Genomic DNA, 24,935 nt, shown 5'->3' on the forward strand with positions numbered 1-24,935 from the left:
GGTCGCTCCCCTCAGGCGGACGGGAAGCGAGGAGGGTCCAAAGGGTGGGGCGTCACCCTCCCCTCAGCCCTGCCGCCGCCCCGTGCGGGGCCGGGGGTTGAGGCGGGCGCGGTGCCCGCCGCCCTCCTGCTGAAGCCGGGGCAGTCCGGGGGGACACGGAGGTGGCCGTGTGGGGACACCTGGCTGGGTTTGTCCTTGCCCTGTGTCGGGAAGGGGCCCTGTCAGGGCGGGTATAGGCTGCTGCCCAGCAGGGCAGGCTGAAGGTTACGGTGTGAGATTGAAGGCCTAATAAACTGAGGAGAAGCCTGTGAATAAAGAGCATGAGAGGAGGAAAAAAGCCCCGAGAACAGAATTCCTAAACACAAACCCAGTGCAAGAAGGGGAGGAAGAGCTGGGTTTCGATAATGGAGGTGGTTTAGGACAACCGCAGCAGAACTCACTGTCTCTCTGAAGGTGAGACAAGTTACACTCCTGACAGAAACAGCAGCTATGAACTAGTAAATTATATTAATTGAAACAATCATAGAATCATCGGATCATCTCAGTTGGAAGGGACCTTTCAGATCATTGAGTCCAACCATCAACCCAACATTGGCAAAAACCACCGCTAACCCATGTCCCTCAGCATCACGTCTGCCCAGCTTTTAAATACCTCCAGGGATGGAGACTCCACCACTGCCCTGGGCAGCCTCTTCCAAGGCTTGACAACCCTTCCTGTGAAGAAATTTTTCCTAATACCCATCCTAAACCTCCCCTGGCACAACTTGAGGCCGTTTTCTCTTGTCCCATCGCCTGTTCCTTGGGAGAAGAGACCAACCCCCCCCAGCTACACCCTCCTTTCAGGGAGTTGTAGAGAGCGAGAAGGTCTCCCCTCAGCCTCCTTTTCTCCAGGCTGAACACCCCCAGCTCCCTCAGCTGATCCTCACAAGCCTTATGCTCCAGACGCCTCACCAGCTCCGTTGCCCTTCTCTGGACACGCTCCTGTATAATTGTATAGGAGTTCAAACTGTTGACCCCAGAGAGGAACATCCTGTGAATGTTGTCCTCTAACCTGCAGCCTAGAAGCAGATGAAGCAAGAAGCTACATACCGCGGTGTGGTGGAGAACGTGAGGAGAACACCAGAAGTGCTGCACAGGACGGGTGTGTTGGGGCCAGTGCTGAGCCAGAGGTAACTAACAGAATAAAGCTGATATTGGGATCTCAATGGGTCATCTCCCATCATTTGAGATGGTCATCTCCCATCATCTCCACTTCTCATTTGAGAAGTTTTATCCCTGTCATCCCCACCACTATATAGTCTTTCCTATATGTTGGCCTGCCCTTTAACAGCAGGCTGGGAAAAGCAAAAGCAATAGCCTCTTATGCTGCCCTTCCAGCTCTTATACTGTTAGATCAATAACCCCTTGAGTTCCAAGTGAACTGTGGATCCAGCTGGAATGAGTGGAATTCAAAATAAAGCAGGTTCAGCTCTTCAGAAAGAGCAGCAGAATAGCGCTTGTGAGAAACGAGCACTTCAGCATCTTGTAAAAGGACACCAAAAAGTAATTGGAAGGATTTTTCCTGTGAAAGTGGGACATGTACTTCCTCTGTCAGATCTAGGAGTGAGGACATTATTCTGGTTAATAACTGCTAATATTAAAATGAAGAACTGTAACGATGATGCATTGGGATGATGGTTAAAACACAGGAATGAGCACTTGGAAGAGTTAAGAAAAAACACGGGTATCAGGCAAACTATCTATAGATCTATAGGTCAGGTAGAGCTGCAATGTGATGTCTCAGAAAGAAGTTTAGGAACAGTGCAAAGTCAGCAGCCCATGATTTTGCCAGTGACAGACATGGCAATTGGTCGTGCTTGGTGTAAGGAAATAATCCCATCGATTCCCCTTTGGCATGAAGTAGATGTGCTGTCTGATGGTGAGCCATTCGGCTGTCTCAGCAGGATCCCTCTCAAGCCACGCGTGTGGAGACTGAAGCACGGTAATGCCTGATGAAGCCGTGGTGGGCGGTGGAGGCGAAGAGCTGGGCACAGAATCACAGAATCACATAGCATGATATGGGGTTGGAAGGGACCTCTGGAGATCATCTAGTCCAACGCCCTGCCGGGTCACCCAGAGCAGGTTGCACAGGAACATGTCCAGGTGGGTTTGGAATGTCTCCAGAGAAGGAGACTCCACCACCTCTCTGGGCAGCCTGTTCCAGGGCTCTGCCACCCTCACAGGAAAGAAGTTCCTCCTCATGTTTAGATGGAACTTCTTATGGTCAAGTTTGTGCCTGTTTCCTCTTGTCCTGTCCCTGGGCACCACTGGAAAAAGACTGGCCCCATCCTCCTGACACCCACCCTTTAAGTATTTATAGGTGTTGATCAGATCCCCCCTCAGCCTTCTCTTCTCCAGACTAAAAAGACCCAAGTCCCTCAGCCTTTCCTCATGAGAGAGATGCTCCAGGCCCCTCATCATCTCTGTAGCCCTCTGCTGGACCCTCTCCAGCAGTTCCCTGTCCTTCTTGAACTGGGGAGCCCAGAACTGGACACAGTGCTCCAGATGTGCCCTCACCAATGCAGAGCAGAGGGGGAAGATGACCTCCTTCCCTGCACAGCTTCCTTAGCTCCAGACAGATGGCTCGGTGGAACAGAAGTCTACAGCTCATGCTGGAATACTTTTATATCTCTGGTGGGAGGCTCCAGGCAACTTAACAGAACCCCAAATACAGCAGGATGCTGCAGGGATGTGTTTTATATTCCCAGTTTGGTCATATCTTAAAAGAAAATGAGTTTATTTTTCGATGAGGGGTACATTCCTTCTCCAGGTGTGCCTTCCTTTTTCAGGTGAGATGTAAGCTGAATGTCAAAATCAGATTTTCTTCAAAGGAGAATAAGCGGTAATCTTAGCAAGTAGAAGAATTTACGTAAGGATCGAGTTCATAATTTACACCTCGCTGCTTGCCTGAGACGAAAAATGGATCATACTTCCTGCCAAAATAGCTGAGACCTGTCAGATGGTGGCTTTTCATTTAAAGAGAGCAGATGAGGAGGAGGGATTATAAATTACGCCGTTGAGAATGGACTATAGAAAATAGGCCGAGGTTTTTTATCCCTCTCTGTATCCCTGCAAGTCTTCTGATCGAGGGACTTTCTTTCAGAGCTGCTTTGTGAGCCTTCTGTGGGGTAAAGCTGTACTTTGAGAGACGGGTTTCAGTGTTTGGGTGAAATACCAGTCATTTTTCATCTGGAGAGAAGGCCCCAGAAGAATGGAACTGTATGAGGCGCAGGGTATTTATTCATCGTGCTCTTTGCCGGCACTTCGGTGCCCCAGGGCCAAAGGAAAAAAATGTGTGTGATGGTGGTTCCCTGGTTGTGTGTAAAAACAGCCATGGAGACCATCGTGTGCTCGTTGGCCGAGATGGAACCATCTGGAAGGGATCTTCAGCTGACAGCGTGGGCACGTGGGCAGTGATGAACTGGAGAACTAAGAGTTTACCGTATACTCAACTCTCAGGCAGCGGAGAGGTGTCCTGAGAAACTCTTCACCCAGTTATGTTGCTTTTTTCTTGTGAAATTCACTGAAGCGCCTTAACCCTGGTGGGCAGCACAGCACAAGTGGGTGCTCTGCATGGGGTGGGCGACACCCCCTCTTCAGTGCTGCCTCCAGCTCTGGGGCCACCAACAGCAGAAGGACATTGGCCTGTTGGAGCGGGGCCAGAGGAGGCCATGGAGATGCTGGGAGGGCTGGAGCCCCTCTGCTGTGAGGACAGGCTGAGAGAGTTGGGGGGGTTCAGCCTGGAGAAGAGAAGGCTCCGGGGAGACCTTAGAGCCCCTTCCAGTCCCTAAAGGGGCTCCAGGAGAGATGGGGAGGGACTCTTGATGAGGGAGGGGAGCCATAGGAGGAGGGGGAGCAGTTTTAAACTGAAAGAGGGGAGATTGAGATAAAATCTCAGGAAGAACTTCTTTGCTGTGAGGGTGGTGAGACCCTGGCCCAGGTTGCCCAGAGAAGCTGTGGCTGCCCCATCCCTGGAGGGGTTCAAGGCCAGGTTGGAGGGGGCTTTGAGCAGCCTGGTCTGGTGGGAGGTGTCCCTGCCCAGGGCAGGGGGTGGCACTGGATGGTCTTTAAAGTCCGTTCCCACTCAAACCATTCCATGACTCTATGGGGATGTGGCAGCCATCCCTTCCTCCAGGACGTCGGAAAACGGGAGGCACCGACACCGCCCGCCCCGGGCTCGGGCATCCCCCGCCCTCCCGCGGGCGCACTCCCGACTGTGCCTCCCCCCGCCCCACGGTTCCCCCCTCCACAGGCGGAGCCCCGTCGGGGCCGTCCCGGAGCCTCCGCCCTCCCCGGGGCCGGGCCCGGGACGCCGGGGGCGGCGCGGCGGCGTTTGGCGCCAACCGCCCGCCATGGAGCCGGAGCGGCTGCGGCGCCGCCTGGGCTCCGCGTTCCGTCTGCGAGGGCTTCTGCTGCGGGCGTGAGTAGCGCCGGGGGCTGGGGGGAGAACGGATCGGGCCGCCGGGACCAGCAGCCCGGGCCGGTACCCGCTCCGGTACCCGCTTTGCCCGCGCCGGGGGGGTGGGGGGGGCGGAATTCTCATCCCTGCGGTGCCCGCCCTGGGTTTGGGTAGCGCCAAAGGCAGCCCTGGGTCTCCCCTCGGTGCCCTCCCGGTGGTGGTGCGGGGTGGTTCGGTGGGGTTTTGTGTCTGCCGGTGACCCTGACAACTCCGGGATCTCCGTCCGGAGTTGTGCTCGACAGTTCTGTCTTCAGCATCTCTTCCTGGAGGGAGAAATGGTATTTCCACAGGTGGATAGTAACGTGTAGTAGTCAGAGATGGCAAGCTCAAAGAAAAGTGATTTCTGCATGCAGCGGACAGTGTCATGATTTATACGAGTGCCTGGGGCTCCGGTGTTCGTATTTTTCCTTTCAAGATAGTGTATAAATATTAGTTCCATTTTGTTTCTGGCGTGGATGGGACGTTATTATTTTGGACAATGTCCTGGCAATTCCATTAGTGAGGAGGCCAAGGCCAGAGCTCCTCACTCCCCCAGTTCAATGGCCTGAAACGTCTTGAAGGTCAGGCTGTTAACCAAAATGCCAGTTTTGATTGGTTGGCAGATCACATTAATGAGAAAATTGTTATCCTTTACTATGAGACTGTAGTCTAAGGATGAGGGAAGCAGTAGATTTCTAATTCTTGTGTTATTTGGAATTAAAATAATTCCAATTTTAGAAATGCTGATAGACTGGAGCAGGTCCTGCAGGGGGCGGTTAGGGTGGTCATGGGCTGGAGCTCGTGGTGTGTAAGGAAAGCTTGTCCAGTTCTAGTCCCCTCGGTGCAAGAGAGGCATTAAAAAAATGGAGAGGGTCACCAAGATGGTTAGAGGGTTGGAGAACTTGGTGTGGAAAAAATGCAAAGGATTTGGGTTTATTCAGCCTCAGGAAAGAAAAGCTCAGGAGGATCTAATCCCAGCCTTCCTAAAAGCTGGTTATAGAGAAGACAGAGGTACTTTCTTCTCAAGGATGCACAGTGACAGGGCAAGAGGCAATGGGCACAAGCTTAAAATAAGATCTTGACTTTAAGAACAATTAAACTTTGAAGTATGTTGACTAGAGAAGTGGTGGAATCTCCCTCACTGGAAATACTCAGGACTTGGCTCGATGCGGCCCTGGATGGTGTAATCTAAGGCCCTGCTTTCAGTAGACGGTTGGACCAGGTGGTCTCCAGAGGTCCCTTCTAATGTGGTTTTTTCTATAAAAAAGTTATGAAAGTTTTCTATGAAAAAGTTCCTCACAGGGAGAGTATTTAAGCACCGGGACAGGGCTAACAGAGCTTGTGAGATCTCCATCCTTGGAGGTGCTCAGAATTTGACTGAGCAGCGCTGTGAGCAAGCAGTGTGACTTGCCTGTTAGAGCAAAAAGCTGGACCAGGAGACCTCAGAGGCCCCTTCTGACACGAGTCTTTCTATGGTTGTATGAAGATGAGGTTCCTGCACCTCCTTTTTATCCTCAATGTTTTCAATCCTGGTGGGTTTTTTTTTTTTCCTTTGACTTAAGCTGGTGCAGTATTATGCAGTACTAATTACTTCTACTTTTTTAATCATAAGCCGTTTAGCGATTCTGTGCGTAGTGTTATTAATTGCTTTTTGAGCTGACTTTCTTCACTGGAATTAGGGATGCCCTGAAGTATCTTAGCGAAGCTCTTCAGTCCATCAGTGAAGTAGAACTTGACGATGTAATTGAAAATGTCATTGATGCCGTTGAAAAACAGCCTTGTAAGTAAACAATCTCTTTTTCTTAAGCTTGCTAAGTTTATCTTGTGCTTATAATGTTATTGAGACAGAGTTACTGGCAGCATATGCACTAAGGTGTCATTCTAGTCTTCCGGGCTGATCAAGATAAATGTATTTGTTGACATTTTGTTTTGTTAAGTACTGAAGTTTGTAAAGTCAGAGTGAGAAAGAGAGTGTAATTTTGCCATCTAAAAAGTTGGCAGCCTGGTACCTCCTCACTTTTCCAAGAGTAGTGAAATTTTGCAATGGCAGTTGCTAAAAGCACCTGGCTGAACTTGAATGGGTATCTTTGCATCTGAACCTTTCATTTTAAATATTAAAATAAATGAAAGAAATAATGAGAAATTAATTCACTTGTTATTCAGTGGTCCAGGTGCAGGAAAGGGTTAGGGTTGTTCATGGCTATAGTTGTAGGAGCCTGGCTGTGACCACGGGAAGGGCACAGTTCCATTCCTTCCTTCAGAGATGACTGCCCTCACATCCAAGCGGAGCGGGAGATGTGAGTACACCAGTGTAATGGTCCAGCATATTAAATTAAACAGCTGTGGACGGAGATTAACCATCACCTGGATGTTCTCTGAAGCGCCAACCTGATCTCGTGATAGTAGCACTGGGCAGAAGATGCTGGTAAGAGTCATGGCACAGTAGTGCTTGAGAAACTGTACCTGCTTGGCCCATGAAAGTACATCAAATTCCGTAAATTATGAAGTCCAAAGGTGCAATCCAAAAAACTCCTGGAAAATCCCATAAAAAAAAGAGATGCTCAAAGAGCTGTGCTTTTGCTGGTAAAGTTTTCACAATATATTTGGTTCTGAGCACACCTGAAACTCCATCATTTTGGCAGGAGTATTTTGTCTGGGGACTACCTCCTGCTTCATTGGGACACTTTGTCCTGAGGCACACAGATCTAGTGTCCCTGCTCCTAAGCACCATGAAAGGCATGGGGCAGTAGCTCAAAATGTGCCTGACACATCCCAATGACACAAAACATAGGAGTTGGGACACCTTTAGTTAAAGAATGTGACTGATGGAGGTGGCACCGATGCCTGACTGTGTGTTTACCTATCAGAGCTCATGAGAACTAGGAAACTTGGGCTCACTCCCAGTTTTTGGCCGAGGAGATTCAAATCCATGATCTAAAATAAATATGAGGCCTTGGATGAGTTCAGGAAACCTTCCTGGCCTGTCCTATTTGAACCAAATTAAATCAAGGGTTGGCACATGCTTGCTTTGTGGTTTTACTAGAGCACAGACTACGGAAGCTATGGTTTTTTATTCTTACTGTAGCCGTGGGATAACAGATCACAGCTGATCAACCAGGGAGTAAAAGCAGTTTGAAGAACCAGTCCTGATCTGGCATAAAGCCTGCTGGTACAAATTGATATATCCATATTTTGGAACCAATTTGAGCCCGTACCAGAAGCTCTAGGGCCATTGTACGTGTAGTTGTGTACTCGCCAGCACTGGTCTTTGTCCAGGGCAGAATTTTGTGCTACAAATTCCCATATTTTCCAGCTAACGTCTGTGAGTTGTTTGATGTTGGGGTAGAGGTGCAATTCAGACACGCTGGTCTCTCCTGTGACTCCTGCTGCCTCCCTTAGGGCCCCTTTTCCTCTGTTACTCATCACTGTCTTACAGGAATTGTGATTTCAAGTCCCATGCCCCAAATCGGGAGCTCAAGGGCAGGTTTTCCTGTGCTGATTTCTGTCCGAGGAGCCCAGCAGTTTGGCTTGGCAATGCTGACCACGTCCTTTTGTGATTCATTGGTCTTCCCTTCAAATTCAGCAAAACATTAGTGTTGAGAAATATTTTTAAATTTCAATTATCAGTTTAAGTCCATGAAGACAACAATGTGCCCATCTCCAACACGGCGATAAACTGTTTGAATTCTTATTTATGACAGCAATCTGTGTGATAATGTTCTGGAACAAAATTAACCTCCAGAATGTGAAAGCTCAGATCTAACACATTTGTAGTATATTTGGCAGCTTTGCATAAACTATAATTGTCTTGTGCTCCATGTTTAGTGAATTAATGGTGGGCACAGTATGTGTGTGGGTTATTTTTTCGCTAGAGATGTAGCCTTCTGGTAAGAATACTAAGTGATTCGTTTGTAAAGAGAAAACAGCATGTGTCATTAGCTTACTGAAAATATGCTTATTTGTGTAATATATTCCTCTGGGAAGACTCAACCAATTTTTTTTTTTGTAAAATATTTTGAGACCTACTTACTTTCTTACTAACTGCTTTCTGTAGGCTGCCGTTTTAATCCTTTGAAATTTGCTTTTCAGTGTCATCTAATATGATTGAGCAGTCCACGGTGGAAGCAGCCGTTCAGGAGTGTAGCCAGGCATCGGATGAAACTATGTACGGTGACATTATTTCTTTGTTTGAGGTTTATGGGAGTTGGTTTGCGTTCCCTTATTTCTTCCTGGGAAATAAATGTCAGGCATTTTCTGCAGCGCTACACATGCAGTAATTGCTTTGTGCTTTTGTCTTCCTGGTGCTGTCTTTGAAGGTTAATAATGTGCCTTCTTAGAAAATTTGTTCTCCTGGATAGGCCTCCAGGGGATTCTAAATATAATGCTGACATTCTGGAATTAAAATGCTGTGTTTCTGTGTTACGTGGGATACAGGTTGAATGTTAACCAATAAAATAAACCGATAGTTACAACGCAGAGAGAACTTGTTACTTCTGTTCATTTGTTTGTTTCCTTTTCTCTAGTTCAAAATAATCTAAGGTTATTTTTGTGCCTTTCATGAGATAACTTCTTTCCTGAAAGCACTTGGAGAAGTTTCTCTCCCACAGTGCTTGTTTCTGCTTTTTTTGTATAGCAGGCTATTTCTTGAAAACTGTGATTGATTTTCACTTTCTGATAAGAAAGCAGAGAGCAATTTCTTGATTTTCTGAGAACTTTATTTGTGACTGGGATGAATGTGTTTCCTTTAGTCTTTACTCTGTGTCTTGACATGGTAATGCAAAGCACCAAATTCAATCCATTTACAGAAAGAGGGAAATGAGAGGCTTCAGAGAACTGAACCAGTAAAAATAATGGGAGGTATCAACTCGATTAATGGTCTGAAGAGTTGTGCATGTCTGTTGTTTAAACCTGTACACCTTAACCATGCCAGGGCTGTTCTGTTGTCAAAAAAGGTAGCAGAGGATGGTGAGGGAAGGAGATGAGGAGGTGTATTCCTCTCTCATTTCTCAATGAACTTCTGAAGAGTTTCCTTTTTTTGAATTAGAAGATGTGATAGTATCCAATAGGTAGATTGATGTGGGGGAAACGGTGATAATGCAGGATGATAGGGAACAAAATGAATATAATTTTATTCAACACATTTTGTTACTGTTTGTTTCATCCACGTCGGATAATGCTGTAAATGTATTCTCATTTCAGAGAAAATGTTTTCAACATTATTGGAGCCTTCGATACTCCACGTTATATTTATAATTCAGAAAGAAAGAAGTTTCTACCGTAAGTCTTGCATATTTTAAGTTTCAAACACTTCTTGTTTTAACAAAAAAATCCTCTATTTCTTTATAGTTAAAATTCTGTTTTCTAATCTTTCTCTCTTGGGTCTGCTCATTTCAAGCTTGAGTGAGAAAGTGAGACAGTTTTGTTTCTGAGTCTCTGAAGAGCCAGTCAGGCTCTGTGATAAATGCTGGCTCGTAAATAAATGAGCCATTAGGTTTTTCCTGGTCCAGTAGAACGAAGCTGAAATGGGGACCCGTATCTTCTGTGGCAGAGTATTCTGTGCTGCCTGCGGTGTCACTGGCTCTGAAACTGTGGTGTTTATCAGATAGTAAAACGTCCACCCATTTTTATGCCACCTAATGGATACAAGAGACAGTAAGGCTAAGGACATACATCACTAAATGTAGTTTGGTTGGTTGTTTTTTTTTTTTTCCAATTTGGCTGTTTAGTTCTTTTTTAAAATAAATTTGGTCTGTCTGTTCCATGTATTAATTTTTTAGACTGTAGCTTGCAATTCCCTGAAGCCCTGGGGGATTTCTAAGGAGAGCTGTAAAAGCTAAAATAGAAAAATTAGGAGCAACTGGTGATCTCCCAGGTTGGAGAAAGGAAGAAGTAGTTGGAGGAATTACTTGTAAATGTTTTGCTTGCTAAAGAATTTACCCTTAACAGCAAGCAGCCCAGACTGCTGAGCCAAAAAGATGTGCTTTTAAAAAGCACGGTGTTAGCTGAGGAATGGATCGTGGTGTTCATTGCGAGGGCCTGGAGCGACCTTCATGTAACGTGCAACTCATTTTCTAGCTTTGCTCTATGATTCTGCCGGTCCAGTGAAAGCAACCTGAGTGCTTGCAGGAGGAGTTTTATTCCAGTGGCACTTTCTAGCTTTCCAGGCTATTGGAAGGGGAAACGTCTGTAAGGACAATCTGCTAACCAAGAGGAAGAAAATACTCTTGTTCATGGCCACTTAAAGGACTGCTTTTAAAAAAACTGATTTCTGCAGAGTGGAAAGATAAATCTCAAGGCCAGTGAATTAGAGGGAAATTAAATGGATGTAGCCTTCAAAATGCAGAAAGACAGGATCCCCAGCAGAAATCTTCCTCACTGAGTACATAAATTGTGCAGCAGTGTCAGAGCTTTTGCAGCCTCCTACAACTTTTAGATCAGTAAATCGTTTTTGTGTGTGGAATGTAACTTTTTTTAATCTTGATTGCATTAAACTTCTTGCAGTCTGTCAATGACCAACTTTCCTGTACCCAATTTATTTGGAACTGCCAGAGATAAAGCAGAGCTGTTCCGCGAGCGCTACTCCATCTTACAACAGGTCAGAAAAAAGCTTTGCTTTGTTTAACAAAACACACAAACAAAATGCTGGGGTTTATATTCTTCTTTTGTATTCAGTTTTCAAAATGCCCAGTGAGAGCCACCACCCCTTGTTGTCTCTCGGTGGCACAGGCGTCTTGTCTTGTGTCGTGAGCAACTTCAGAGCAGGATTCCCCAATGTGACTTGCACTGCACCACCGTGACAGCAGCTGCCACCATGACAGCAGCTGGAGGTCATGCATCTGGACCGGGCTGTGCACACAGCCAGAAAGACTCATAGAATGACAGAATTGTCTGGGTTGGAAGGGACCTTTCAGATCATCAAGTCCAACCATCAACCCAACACTGACAAAAACCACCACTAACCCGTGTCCCTCAGCTCCACGTCTGCTCGGCTTTTAAATACCTTTAGAAGTGGTGACTCCACCACTTCCCTGGGCAGCCTCTTCCAAGGCTTGACAACCCTTTTGGTGAAGAAATTTTTCCCAATATCCATCCTAAACCTCCCCTGGCACAACTTGAGGCCGTTTCCTCTTGTCCCATCGCCTGTTCCTTGGGAGAAGAGACCAACCACCCCCCAGTTACACCCTCCTTTCAGGGAGTTGTAGAGAGCGAGAAGGTCTCCCCTCAGCCTCCTTTTCTCCAGGCTGAACACCCCCAGCTCCCTCAGCCTCTCCTCAACAAGACTTGTGCTCCAGACCCCTCACCAGCTCCGTTGCCCTTCTCTGGACACGCTCCAGCCCCTCAATGTCAGTAATAACTTCTTTTAAAAGCATTACAGATTTGTTCTTACTTTTTGGGCTTAGTTTTATTGCTTGGTATTACAGATCATCTATTTCTATAGATCATCTATTTCTTAGAAGCAAATTCTTGTCAAAAGAACTGATTGTGCTTAACGAATTGAATGTTGCTGGATAAACTTTAAAAATTATTTTGTATATTGGTTGTAATGACCTGGCTTTTTGACAGCGCTCATTTGTTTTTAAACTGGATTGCTTCAATTTTGGTTTCTGCAGAGGACTCATAGACATGAGTTGTTTTCTCCTTCACCAGTTGTTGCTCATCCTGATGACAGTGGGAGCAAATTCCAGGTAAAAAAATCTGGGTTTTTTTCTTGCAAAGTGGAACTGTACTTGTGTTACGCTTCAGTGCAGTAAGAGTTCTCCAGTGACATCTTGGGTTTACATCTCACATGGGTAATCAATGGAAATGAGTTATTCTTGATCAAACTGAGTATCAAAAATGCAAGAGAAACTTCTCCTGAGGTGGAAGGGCGTTAGCTGTTCAGCTTAACTGCATTTTGCTTCCCTCTGCTTGGGGATATTTTCCCTGCTTCTTTCTTTTGTTAGCACTAAATTCACAAACCTCCAATTGAATGAAGTCATAACTTCAGCCTATTCTTTTCCCATCTCAGCTTTCTCATATTAAATGCTCTCCCTATCTTATATCGTTATTATGTTTTTTTTAAAAAAGGTGAAAGCGTGTGTGTCGCTGGGAACCAAATCACGTTGTTACGTGATGTCACCTGTGTCACTCTGGAGCCTTCTCTGTCACCCATTTAAAGTTCCTCGATAAAAGCAAGTAGTGTTACCATAGGGGTGCAGGGTTTCCCCGTGGTTCAGACTGGATCCTGCTGAGGATCCAGTTACTACAAATTAACATTATTAGGCAAGAGCAGAATTTGCCACTTGTTCTTTTCAATTTTAATCTAGTTGTAAGGAAAATAATCATAATAAATATTTACTCGCTAAGCAATTCTTTATGCTAGTGGCCATTATTGGAAATCTTTTCCTAAACTGTGCTTCATTTCACGTTCAGAAGTCATAGAATCATAGAATGGTTTGGATGGCAAGGGACCTTAAAGGTCATCTCGTTCCAACCCCCTGCCCTGGGCAGGGACACCTCCCACCAGACCAGGTTGCTCAAAGCCCCCTCCAACCTGGCCTTGAACCCCTCCAGGGATGGGGCAGCCACAGCTTCTCTGGGCAACCTGGGCCAGGCTCTCACCACCCTCACAGCAAAGAATTTCTTCCTGAGATCTCATCTCAATCTCCCTTCTTCCAGTTTAAAACCATTACTCCTCATCCTATGGCTCCCCTCCCTGATCAAGAGTCCCTCCCCATCTCTCCTGTAGGCCCCCTTTAGGCACTGGAAGTTCCTGAAATGTGTTCCTAATTTTTCTAACAAGCCTGTATTCTCTCATAGCTCATTTGTGTATTTATGTAAAAGCACGTGCTGTGTGCTGCTTTGTCTTGCTTGCTTCAGGATAGATATATGGAGAGTTTATTTTAATTCTTATTTGATTCTTTGCCTTTGGTTCCAGCTTAAAACAATAGAAACCTTATTGGGCAATACAGCTAAAGTGGGAGAAGTGATTGTGCTTGGGATGATAACTCAGCTCAAGGAGGTAGGTTTTTATTGCTCTTTATTGTGGAGTATCTAGGTCACCATTCATTCAGTGTTATAATATATTAGAAGATGGGAAGGCTTAAATATCTCACCACTTTATCCTGTCATATAAGTCAGTGGCAGAACTCCCATTGATGTCAGCGGCATGAGATCCATTCACTAAAAAGAGACTTTTCCACAAGCAGTCACAGAATCACAGAATGCTATGGGGTTGGAAGGGACTTCTGGAGATCATCTAGTCCAACCCCAGAGCAGGGTAACCAAGAGCAGGTCACACAGGAACGTGTCCAGGTGGGGTTTGAATGTCTCCAGAGAAGGAGACTCCACCACCTCTCTGGGCAGCCTCTTCCAGGGCTCTGCCACCCTCACAGGAAAGAAGTTCCTCCTCATGTGTAGATGGAACTTCTTATGGTCACGTTTGTGCCCATTACCTCTTGTCCTGTCACTGGGCACCACTGAAAAAAGACTGGCCCCATCCTCCTGACACCCACCCTTTAAGTATTTATTATTATTAAGGCGTTGATCAGATCCCCCCTCAGTCTTCTCTTCTCCAGACTAAAAAGACCCAAGTCCCTCAGCCTTTCCTCGTAAGAGAGATGCTCCAGGCCCTTCATCATCTTTGTCGTCCTCTGCCATACCCTCTCCAGCAGTTGATGCTGGTGTGGAGGGAAAACGCCTTTCTCTTCTCACTACAGAGTTTTGCAATGCTTGGTGTCAGCAACCAGAACCAGTTACGTTTTCCAGACGTGCCCCTTCTTGAAATGCTGGAGCTTCCCATGGCTGTGTTTGGACTTGCCAGTGCCCTGGACTGGGATGGCAGGGGAGGGGAGAGGAGCTGCAGCAGCTCTTACTATAAACTATGTTGTTTTCAGTTCTGCCGGTGTGTTCTAACAGCATTGTTCTTACAGCATTAAAACCTGCTAAATTATTTCTAAATCCCGACTGATAGCTTCTTCTGACTGAAGGATTTATGTGTTTGGGTATGTTTTGCTTTGTTTTTTAGGGGAAATATTTCCTAGAAGACCCTACAGGAGTCGTCCAGCTGGACCTTAGCAAAGCCATATCCTTTTTCTTGTGATGTAAGAGTTGAAGAAATTTCCTATAGACCTAGAGAACTTTCGGTTGAACAACAAATCAATGCTGACCGTTTAAAATTACCTATTTAGAATTGCAGCTCTGTCTTTTTCCTTCTTTTCGAATTCCTTGGCTGCTGCAGCTGAGTGCCCTTTCCCAGAGGCTGTTGGGACGAGGTTCACATTCCTCCTGGTGGAAGCAGAGCGTGTTCCTCTTTGCGGGCTGTTTATGAGGCAGCCTGTGAACTTGCAGTAGTGTCCAAATGGATTACACCAGCCGGAAAGCAAACTTTGGCTAAAGAACTAGTTTAAGAGCCCTGATCTAAGAAAAAAATATATTTCTTAACCTTTCTGCACCAGTTCCACAGTGGTTTATACACTGAATCATCCTTTGTTTTGGCAGAAGGTAAAGCAGACTGTTTTTCTTAGCTTGTAATAAGTTATTCTTATTATAGCTGTTGCTACAGTTACATTTCTGCCAGATGTGGCCAAACGGACAGGTCTCATGGTGACGAGGCTTGACCATAAACTGAGTCTGTGACTGAGATTTTTGGCCGTAAGCCTTTCCTGTCACCTCGTGGGCTCTGGAGTCAGAGCACAGAGCTGCGAAATTTGTGGTTTTCAGCGATGTTGGTGGGATATGAGCATCTGTAGCAGCTTTGAGGATTGACCTTAGTTAGCCTGGCTCCACCGTGCTCGGAGGAGATATGACTAGATTAGGAAAATAGATTAGAATAACCAGACAGCACGATTTAACAATCTGAAAACGGTGCTTTCTGTTGGCACAACTTTGGTCCTTCAGAGGCTTTGGTGAACCTTCTCCTTAAGGTGGTGGAAGGGCTTGCAGTTTTGGAGCCTTGGATGTGTTGTATGTTTGAAATTTGTAAAACAAACTAAATAGAAGTCAAGAGCAAGAACGATAGCAGGGACGAGCATCACCCTGGTACTTCTGTTCCTCTAACGGGTGGGACAGTTCTCCAGAAAAGGTGCAGTTTGATGGAGGCTCTTCTGGGGCAGGGCTATCAAAAAGGATTCCCGTTCCCCGATGTTATTCCTCAGTTGGGTTGAGGAGGTTGTTTGTGTGGCTGTGCAGCAAAACCCATTCAGAGAAGTGTCTGGGGTTAAAAAAAAAAATAGTTGCTTTCTTGCTCAGCCTGTTTCTCAGCCAGGTAGTCGCCTGGTCTGGGTCACCACTAACCAGCACAGGGACTGGTGCTATCACAAGAGAGGGATTGATGGAGGCTGGGAGTAGCTGTGCAGCGCAGCTGCCAACGCTCTGACTAATGTCTGGGACATGGTGTTGTTAGAAAAATTAAAGGTTATTTTGTTGTTCTAAAATCTCTTAGGTTGGTATGAAGATGAAGTTTTTCATGTGAACGCTTTTGGATTTCCGCCTACTGAGCCTTCTGCTACCACTAGGTATAAAAACTGACTTTCGGCAGCCTCACTCCATATTTTGTTACGGGTTTCTAAGTAAGCGCATTATTGTTTTATAATTTCTGTGACATTCAAGTCTGCTATTCGCCCCCCTCCCCAAAAGCTTCAAAATAAATACAGTTTTAAGGAAGCAATTCTAGGCCTTGCTGGTCTGCTTGGACCAGTACTAAAGCCTGAAGTGTTAGCAAAAAATACCCTTCCAAAGGCCATTGGGTTCTGCAAATTAATAACAATTGAGATCTAAGCCCTTCTCAATTGCAAAACTAGATAACTATTAGATGGGAATAAGAAATTCCTTGTTGCTCAAGGAATGGATGGGGGAGAGAACTGAGAGTAAATATTACCCCGAGATGACCTGTTAAATGATGGCAGGGCAGCGCCCCTGCTTTAAATCCAGGCGGCTGCCATTTCTCTTCCGTGGTTTCTGCATGAAGTACTAGATGATTGTTGATACCGTCTGAGCTACCTATCACCACAATAATTATTATTAAAATGGTTTCAGTGAGTCATAATCAAAACTCCTAAGGATTTGGGAAGAAAACAGAACTAACTTGAATATTTTAATAATATAGAGCCTTCTATGGGAACATAAACTTCTTTGGAGGGCCTTCTTCAGCTTCAGTGAAGGCTTCTGCAAAACTAAAGCAGCTGGAGGACGAGAGTGAAGATGCCATGTTTGTGTTTCTCTCTGATGTGTGGCTGGACCAAGCAGAAGTACTGGAAAAGCTTCACACGATGTTTTCGGGTAGGTGGGAAGTGCTCTGACTCTGAGCCTTGTTTTAGGGGGTTTTTACCATTTCCCTTAGCCCTTAGCAGTGCTGCCGAGTGCAGTAAGGCGGTCTGATGGCCAGCTAGTCCTCGGTCCCCGGCTGTGTCCCCTCTTTGGCATGGGCCAAACTGTCATCTGAGTGTGCTCTTTTGTGAAATAGTGGGTTTTCTGCCTTTTTTCAAAAGTATACTTTTAAACGAAAAGGTCAGGCAATGATTTTCGAGAATCCCATTATTACTGTATTGTCCATTTTTGATGAACTTCCATTTTAAGAAAGCTACAATAAGCCCAGCCGTTGCATTTTGTTTTGGTAGGATCCCACTGAACCCAAGCCCAAAGCCAGCAAAGTCTCACTCTAATTTCAGTGACAGCTATTGACGTTTCATGGTTGCTATTATATTTCTTTTGGATCTTTCTCTAGCAGTTTTAAAATTTGGATTGTATTATATTTTTGCAAGCTGATGCTTCCATTTCATAAATCACTTCATGCTAACATTATTTTGGACAGTAGCCATTTCATGTGCTGTGACAAGAATGTTTCTCTTGCTCTTGAAAGTTCTTCCGAAGCTTAACTTAAAGAATTAACTTCTTGCTTCATGGGAGATCAGCAGTTCCTCGAATGCTTTCTGGTTCTACCAATGAAAAAATGTCAATTGCTCTTAAAATACGAACTGTTTCTTCTACTCATCACTACATTAGTAATGTTGACAACATTTGGATAGCAAGCATCTGTGAGGTCTGTGAATTGCTTCTTTGTGTTCCTGAGCAGCTTTGGAACAGCTTGTCCTGTCCGTCTGGGGTAGAATGGAAGTGGGAGAGGGTGGCTGCTTTAAAAATAAACCACATAAAATGAAGGGTGGGAAACAAACTGCTGCTCACCTGAAGAAAATGGGGCACAAGTTACCACGCTTGTCCAGAAGTTACAAAACCAGTTCAGCATCTTGGTCAAAGCTGGCAAGATCTTCGAAGCAAAGTGAATGTGACCTAAGATTGCGCAGGCTGAAGTAATAAGGGGACTTTGGTCAGTGAGGTTAATATATACTGAATCCTGCTGGCAAAGATGCATACATCGCCTTTACTATTTTGAGACTTTTTTAATAGGCAAGTAATAAGCTTCGTAATTACAGACTAAAAAATAATAGCTGAGTGGAATAGCAAGGGAAAACCACGGATGAGCCGTTTCTCTGCTATAAACAATTCTGTGCTATTTACCCACTGGACTGAGAAATAGTGAAGTAAATCCAAGTCTGGTGGTGCGTGTTAGGAAAATGGAGAGCAACTCGGAGTGTGACATGAATGCCTGAGTAGATGGTTTTATTTTTCTTTTAGGAATGGGAATCGTGTTTCTTTTTTTCAGTCCTTGCTATAAAGCATGTGTTTCTGGGTGATTAGTGACACTGTAAGAATTCAGCAGATTGTTCAAATGCTCCAGTTACTGTTCCTTTATAATGCCAAAGAACAGATTAAGTGTTGGTAGAGCCCTTGAATTGGAATGATGCATGGAGGTTAATAGTAATCCATTGCTACCTACTTGCTATTTTTCTCTTTAAGGAAAGACTGTGTTTTAAAATTGTATTATTTATTATAATTGTACTTTGTGTGATTATATGACGGGGTCAGTGGTTTGTTGGATACACAAAAACAATGTTGCTGGAACTGGGCCTGTACATAACAGAGGGCTCCCTTGGAGTGACATTTATTCATTGCCATCATCCTTCTTAAGCTAAAAAAACCCCACCTGTGTCAAGAGAATAGTTCAGGTGTATTAACAGCAGCGGAGCTTGAAGTGCTGTTTCAGTTCCTGCCTTTTGTGGAATGGGCGGGAGGCTGAACGCTGACAGATCCTGGAGCGAATGCATCTTACACTCACAGATACTCTCTTTTCCCAGGTTATTCCCCTGCACCTCCAACCTGCTTTTTCTTCTGTGGGAATTTTTCATCTGCACCGTATGGAAAAAATCAAATTCAGGCACTGAAAGGTGGGGACGTCTTTGTATACAGCCGGACATGTACATTAAATTAAAGAAATGATGACAAAACAAATTAAGAGAGCACAAAAGAAACCCTTATTTTCTAAGTGACACATTTTTTTAATGTACTGAAGGATAGGAGTGATTCATGTAATGCGTGTTTATTGTCTGACCAGGTGTTATATCATAGATTTTTTTCTTTTTTCCTGCCTCTAGGTTCTTTGAAGGCTCTTGCAGATATTATATGTGAATATCCCAGCATTCATAAAAGGTATGCAGCAAAGTGCTATGAGAAGGGAAATCAGTTTATTTTGTGAAACCTTCGCTTTAATTACTTGAAGAAACTAACAGATACTGTCTTTTCTCATTACTGTGCGCCAGCTCTGATCAGATAGCAAGCTGGCCTGGTAACAGGCCTCTGAGTGTGTTTTGGGAGTGGGCTAAGGTTTTGATTTTATCTAAAAGAGCTTGGTCATAGAAGCAGCTTTTGGCTGAGCAAAGGTGAAACTGCCTCTTCCTGGAACATTGTCCACGTGGATTAAACATGGGCCACAATTCCCCAAAAGTGCTGTTTGGGTGAGCCCCCTTTTTTTCCCTGGAATTCCCTTGAGATCAGAGTGGTTCTGCCCGAGCAGTGCTGCTTTATAAACTGATGTTGAAGCCTCCATGCTGCTACGGGCACCTACAGGCCCCAGCAGATGTCCTCTGAAACACTGGCTGCTGCATTTGAGAACTGACCAAAGCAATGCCATCCTGTGAAGGAATCTTATTTATCCCTTCTTGTTTCCCTGCGCTGGGGGAGCCCCACAAAGCAGAGCCAGTTCCTAGAATAGGCCCCAAAAGCAGGAATGGCCACAATCTGCGGCTCATGAGCTCAGTGTGAGCTGTAAAGTATTATCTTCTGGGCTGGTCCTCCCTCCTGTGTCCTGGTGGGGCTCTGGTGTGCTGCTGGAGAGTTATCTGGGGTCCTTGCATGAGATCCTGGAGCACATTACTCCAGAGAGACCTTATAGGGGCCTTCCAGTACCTAAAGGGGCTCTAGAAAAGATGGGGACAGACTTTTTAGCAGGGCCTGTTGTGATAGAACAAGAGGTAATGGCTTTAAACTAGAAGAGGGAAGATTTAGATGAGATCTCAAAAAGAAATTCTTTGCTGTGAGGGTGGTGAGAGCCTGGCCCATGTTGCTCAGAGAAGCTGTGGCTGCCCCATCCCTGGAGGGGTTCAAGGCCAGGTTGGAGGGGGCTTTGAGCAACCTGGTCTGGTGGGAGGTGTCCCTGCCCAGGGCAGGGGGTAGGACTGGGTGATCTTTAAGGTCCCTTCCAACCCAAACCATTCCATGATTCTATGATTACCACCCAGTTCTGAGCTGGGCTCAGAGCACAGCTGCTCTGTCCCCCTTCCATGGTGTATAGTTCTTCAGGTTTCTTCCACTTCAGTGAGCAGTGGATGTGTATCTTACGCCTTAGCTGTGACTTCTGTGGTGTATAAGGCCAGGAAGAACTGTCATCTCCACCCCAGAATATGTATGTGTGGAGTGAGGGCACTATAGAACCAATGTTCAGATACTTCTAGGATCATTCTGTATAAAAGTGATATATTGAAAGTGATATATTGAACTTTTTACAGTAGTCGGTTTGTGTTTGTCCCTGGCCCTGAAGACCCTGGTCCTGGTTCTATTTTACCAAGGTCAGTTTGCTTCACTTTTTCAAATTTTGGAATATAGAGTTAAATATTTAAAGGAGGTAAAAGTCTTTGTTGATACATCTGTTACTATTTATCTTAGACCTCCTCTGGCTGAAAATATTACTGAGGAATTCAGACAGCTGGTGCCATTTTCAGTTTTCACCACAAATCCTTGCAGGTAACTGTAACTTGTTGCTATTTTTTTTTTTTTTTTACTGAATGACTAATTAATGTGTAGATGTAATTTTCCAAAATTACAAATTTGGTAAAAATTGGTCTTAAATTTTTCAAATTAATAGAATTCCTCACATTAATTGTAACTAGTTTTAAATACATTAAGACATAAATAAATTAGTGGTGAAAGGAAGTAGTTCTAAAAGTTTAATAGTGGGTATAAAATTCCTGCTTGAAAGCATCTTGTTTTTTCTGAATCTGGAGGGAATGAAGGGAAAATGGGAAAGGATTATTTTAATTCAAATGTGCTTTTTCCTTTTGCTGTGTTAGAAGGCGATCAACTTTATAATGCAGCTCCCTGTCTTTTAGCTTCCTCTCAATTTATTTCATTAATGTTTTCCCTTTAGGGTTCAATACTGCACCCAAGAAATAATTATCTTTCGTGAAGATTTGGTAAACAAAATGTGCAGAAACTGTGTCCGCTTCCCCAGCAGCAACATGGACATTCCCAACCACGTGAGTGAGTTGCGTTTGGCCCTTCCTGCTGAGCTCTGGCTTCTTTTTTATAGGCGGGTCTGATTTTTAGGGTGCTCTGACCTGCATTCCCACGACACCTTGCAAGAGTAACACAAGAGGGATTGTAGAAAGGATCTATAGATTTAGTATTATTACTTCAATTTCCATCTTGATTGGAAATAAATGAAATGATGGGGGCTGAGCTGCTGGAGAGTAGCTCTGAGGAAAAAGACCTGGGAGTCCTGGTGGACAACAGGATGACCATGAGCCGACAATGTGCCCTTGTGGCCAAGAAGGCCAATGGCATCCTGGGGTGCATCAGGAAGAGTGTGACCAGCAGGTGGAGGGAGGTCATCCTCCCCCTCTGCTCTGCACTGGTGAGGCCCCACCCGGAGTCCTGTGTCCAGTTCTGGGCTCCCCAGTTCAAGAAGGACAGGGAACTGCTGGAGAGGGGACAGCAGAGGACTACAAAGATGATGAGGGGCCTGGAGCATCTCTCTAATGAGGAGAGGCTGAGGGACTTGGGTCTTTTTAGTCTGGAGAAGAGAAGGCTGAGGGGGGATCTAATCAATGCTTATAAATACTTAAAGGGTGGGTGTCAGGAGGATGGGGCCAGTCTTTTTTCAGTGGTGCCCAGGGACAGGACAAGAGGGAACAGGCACAAACTTGAACATAAGAAGTTCCATCTAAACATGAGGAGGAACTTCTTTCCTGTGAGGGTGGCAGAGCCCTGGAAGAGGCTGCCCAGAGAGGTGGTGGAGTCTCCTTCTCTGGAGACATTCAAAACCCACCTGGACAGGTTCCTGTGCGACCTGCTCTGGGTGGACCTGCTTTGGCAGGGGGTTGGACTAGATGATCTCCAGAGGTCCCTTCCAACCCCATATCATTCTGGGATTCTGTGATTCTGACCCATGCTGGTACGTACACCAGCAATGGGTCTCATACCAAGAAACATCCATTCCCAAAGGCAAGTTTAATACAAATTGCCTTTTTTTTTTTTTTAATTAAGATTTGATCAATTAACCGTGACATTTGCAGGAAGGCAGCATGGCACTTCTCCAAAAGGTCCTCTGCGTTTTCTGCCTTCTCAGTTGAAGTCTTAATCCTGTTTGTGATCCACGGCCACAGCACCCAGTTACAATTCCAGTTAATGAATGCTCAGCAGGAGTTGATGAGACTTGCTGATATAATTGAATGAGAATGATCCAGGCAGCACTGGCTCATCGCAGTCATGGATGGAGTCTGTTTCTATTTATTTTGTAGGGGGTTTTGGGGGTTTTTTTTGTTTTTTGACTCAGAATCTTCTTTCGCTCCATCCCGACAGCGCTCAGTTTCTTCGTGAGCGCAGAGAACCCACTAAAAACACTGATGCACCTTTGTTTTGGGGTGCATGTTTGCACACATCTATGTGTACACCGCAAGTCATCACTTCCCAGGGCTTTCTCATGCTTGGAAAGGAAGGAATCACAAAGAAAACGTAGAATTACATATTGCAACGCCTTCTGAGAATGAGAGTATTGGGTTGCTTTTGGACACTTCAGTTTTTCTTTGCCTTTTCTGCCTGTCACTAGTTGTTTTTTTAATTCAGCCATCTGTAAAAAGACGAGGGAAATTTTTATTTTTAAGGTGAATTAATAGTGACTTTAGGCCTGGTAGAGTATTAGTGGAATAATACTATGCTTGGTACATCACTTTCTTTCAACAGCAGACCCTTCCACCATGTCACCATAGTGATTTTGGCCCTTTGGGGAAAACGGAGCCCTAACGGCAGCTACGTGATCATTAAGAGCTAATAAAAGCTTTCAAAGTGCTTGAGGAAAGAGCTTCAGGAATCAAAATATCCTGGCTGGAATTTACCAGATGAAAAAAGAGAATTTCAGGGGGCAGCTGGTGCCTGGAGCAGGGCGACTCCCAGAACAGCCAAAGGAATCAAAATAATTTGGGAATCAAATTATTTCCTCAGTTCAGGGAAAAAAAAACTGTGTTTAAAGTGTGGATCTAGTGGTTAACTGGAATTGTGAGGGAAAAAAACAACCCAAAAATGAAAGTTATGGCAGTGTTGGTACTTCCTGGGCTGGAGGAACAGGTAAGTTCTCTCTCTGTTGGAGAGTCTGGTCGATGAAATAGTTTTGAGATCTTCAAATATTGGCTGATATGCTTTAAGAAGGACTTTGTGTGTAAAAAAAAACCCACAACACAACAAACTAAACAGCAGCTGACTGTTGATGGGGAGTTGCTGCTTCACTCTAGAAATGGTTCATAATCAGAGGGAGCGAGTTACACCAAACAACATTTCCAGGTTCAAAGCTTCTTTATTAACGACTTTAGGAACGAGTTTGACTTGTCCGAAAACAGCTCAAACCGACCATTTGTGTTTATCTTGCAGTTTGTAAAGACTATACTGTCCCAGGGGCACCTGACGCCGCTCCCGCTGTACGTCAGCCCTGTGTACTGGGCCTACGACTACACCCTGAGGGTGTACCCCGTGCCCGACGTCCTTGTCATCGCGGATAAACACGACCCCTTCACCGTTACCAACACTGACTGCCTCTGCATAAACCCCGTAAGATTTTTCCTTACGCTTTGCCAAAATTAGAAGGGGGTGCAGTCACATTCACGCCCGTCTCTTAACGATCTGTAGGGTATTTTACTTAACACAGTGTGGTATTCACGTTTTTTCTTCACAGGGTTCGTTTCCAAGAAGCGGGTTTTCATTCAAGGTATTCTACCCCTCCAACAAGACGGTGGAGGACAGGTAAATATATTCAGTTTCTCTTTTACAAGGAAGTATCTTCTTACCTGGTGACTTCCCAGTTATCAGGAGGGACACAGAAAATCGATTATAACAACAGAGTGAATGTCAGTGTTCTAGCAGTTACCGTCGTCTTACGCTTCACGCTTCGGCAGTGTAGGAAACCCACGTGCCTAGAACTAAACTAATAAATTTAGAAACCAGTCAAGTAACAAGGACGAGAAGCGTGATCCAAAAGTAAAAGGCAAGTTAGACCGTACTGTTTGGTTTTCAATAATTGAGACCCAACTGGGAAACAGATTCGCTTCTGGAGATGCTGCTTGTTACGTAGATTAATTACACTTAGGAACGGTTCATTTTGTGAGCATCATCAAGCCCAGAAGCCGCTTTCATGCTTTTGATTTCATGTATTTTAAATCTCTACCTACTCATTCCAACTGTGGTCTTGCAATGACTGGAAAAAAGGCCAGCTGCGACAGCAAAAAGTATTAAAAAATATCAAAGGTCTTACGATGGTGATGAAAATTTGCCTGTTTGAAATGACGATGGTATAACCCAGTGGGAAAAGGGCAAACTTACCTTGTCTGATTCGGTTTCCTGCCTTGTTGCAGAAACACAGGAGTGTCAGCTATCTTTAAACAAACAAAAAAAAAAACCCTAAATATTGTTTTTGTTTATTTTCAGCAAGCTTCAGGGTCTCTGAATTTCCGCGCGACTGCAAAAAGGGAGCGAGGCGTTGTAAAGCCGACTGTAGCACTCGTTTTAGACGGATTGATGTTACGACGTATTACAGACTGTTTATAATAAATGTCGAAGCCAAAACCGGTGTGTTTTGTACATGAAAATAAACTTCGACAGGAAAAGACGCCGGTGCTAGTTTAGATAAAGCGTAGTGTCACCGTGAAGATTAACGGGCAAAGCATAACGGAAGAAGGGACCTGGAGGAACCAGATGCGCGTGTATCAAACAGGAAACATCTATCTTTTACAAAAAGAAGTTAAAGATTGGGGGAATCTTGTCTTTCGCCAGTCTGAGTTAAGCCATAGCTCGTTATCTACAGGACATACTGGAAATGCAGCAG

The 24,935-nt window shown here is 44.9% G+C and overlaps 1 protein-coding gene across 1 annotated transcript; it reads left to right on the forward strand.

The window, feature by feature from the left end:
• Positions 1–4,359: 4,359 nt before the first annotated feature.
• POLE2 (DNA polymerase epsilon 2, accessory subunit) lies at positions 4,360–24,672 on the forward strand. The gene is made up of 19 exons (XM_074149074.1): positions 4,360–4,459; positions 6,157–6,257; positions 8,567–8,642; positions 9,677–9,754; positions 10,979–11,072; positions 12,088–12,162; positions 13,395–13,478; positions 14,484–14,540; positions 14,911–14,959; positions 15,900–15,972; positions 16,563–16,735; positions 18,649–18,738; positions 18,946–19,000; positions 20,356–20,415; positions 20,513–20,590; positions 20,994–21,102; positions 23,489–23,665; positions 23,790–23,857; positions 24,539–24,672. The coding sequence occupies exons 1-19, from the start codon at positions 4,392–4,394 to the stop codon at positions 24,555–24,557; spliced, it is 1,584 nt and encodes a 527-aa protein (XP_074005175.1). The 5' UTR covers positions 4,360–4,391; the 3' UTR covers positions 24,558–24,672.
• Positions 24,673–24,935: the final 263 nt, after the last annotated feature.

Source organism: Numenius arquata, chromosome 6 (genome assembly GCF_964106895.1).
Source record: "Numenius arquata chromosome 6, bNumArq3.hap1.1, whole genome shotgun sequence".
NCBI classification, from domain to species: Eukaryota; Metazoa; Chordata; class Aves; order Charadriiformes; family Scolopacidae; genus Numenius; species Numenius arquata.

Bases quoted from the DNA above. Each gene is read 5' to 3' on its own strand.
- POLE2 (XM_074149074.1), top strand. From the start codon at position 4,392: ATGGAGCCGGAGCGGCTGCGGCGCCGCCTGGGCTCCGCGTTCCGTCTG. The intron at 6,258-8,566 runs GTAAGTAAACAA...TTTGCTTTTCAG, and splicing joins TGCCGTTGAAAAACAGCCTT to TGTCATCTAATATGATTGAG. The intron at 8,643-9,676 runs GTACGGTGACAT...TTCTCATTTCAG, and splicing joins CAGGCATCGGATGAAACTAT to AGAAAATGTTTTCAACATTA.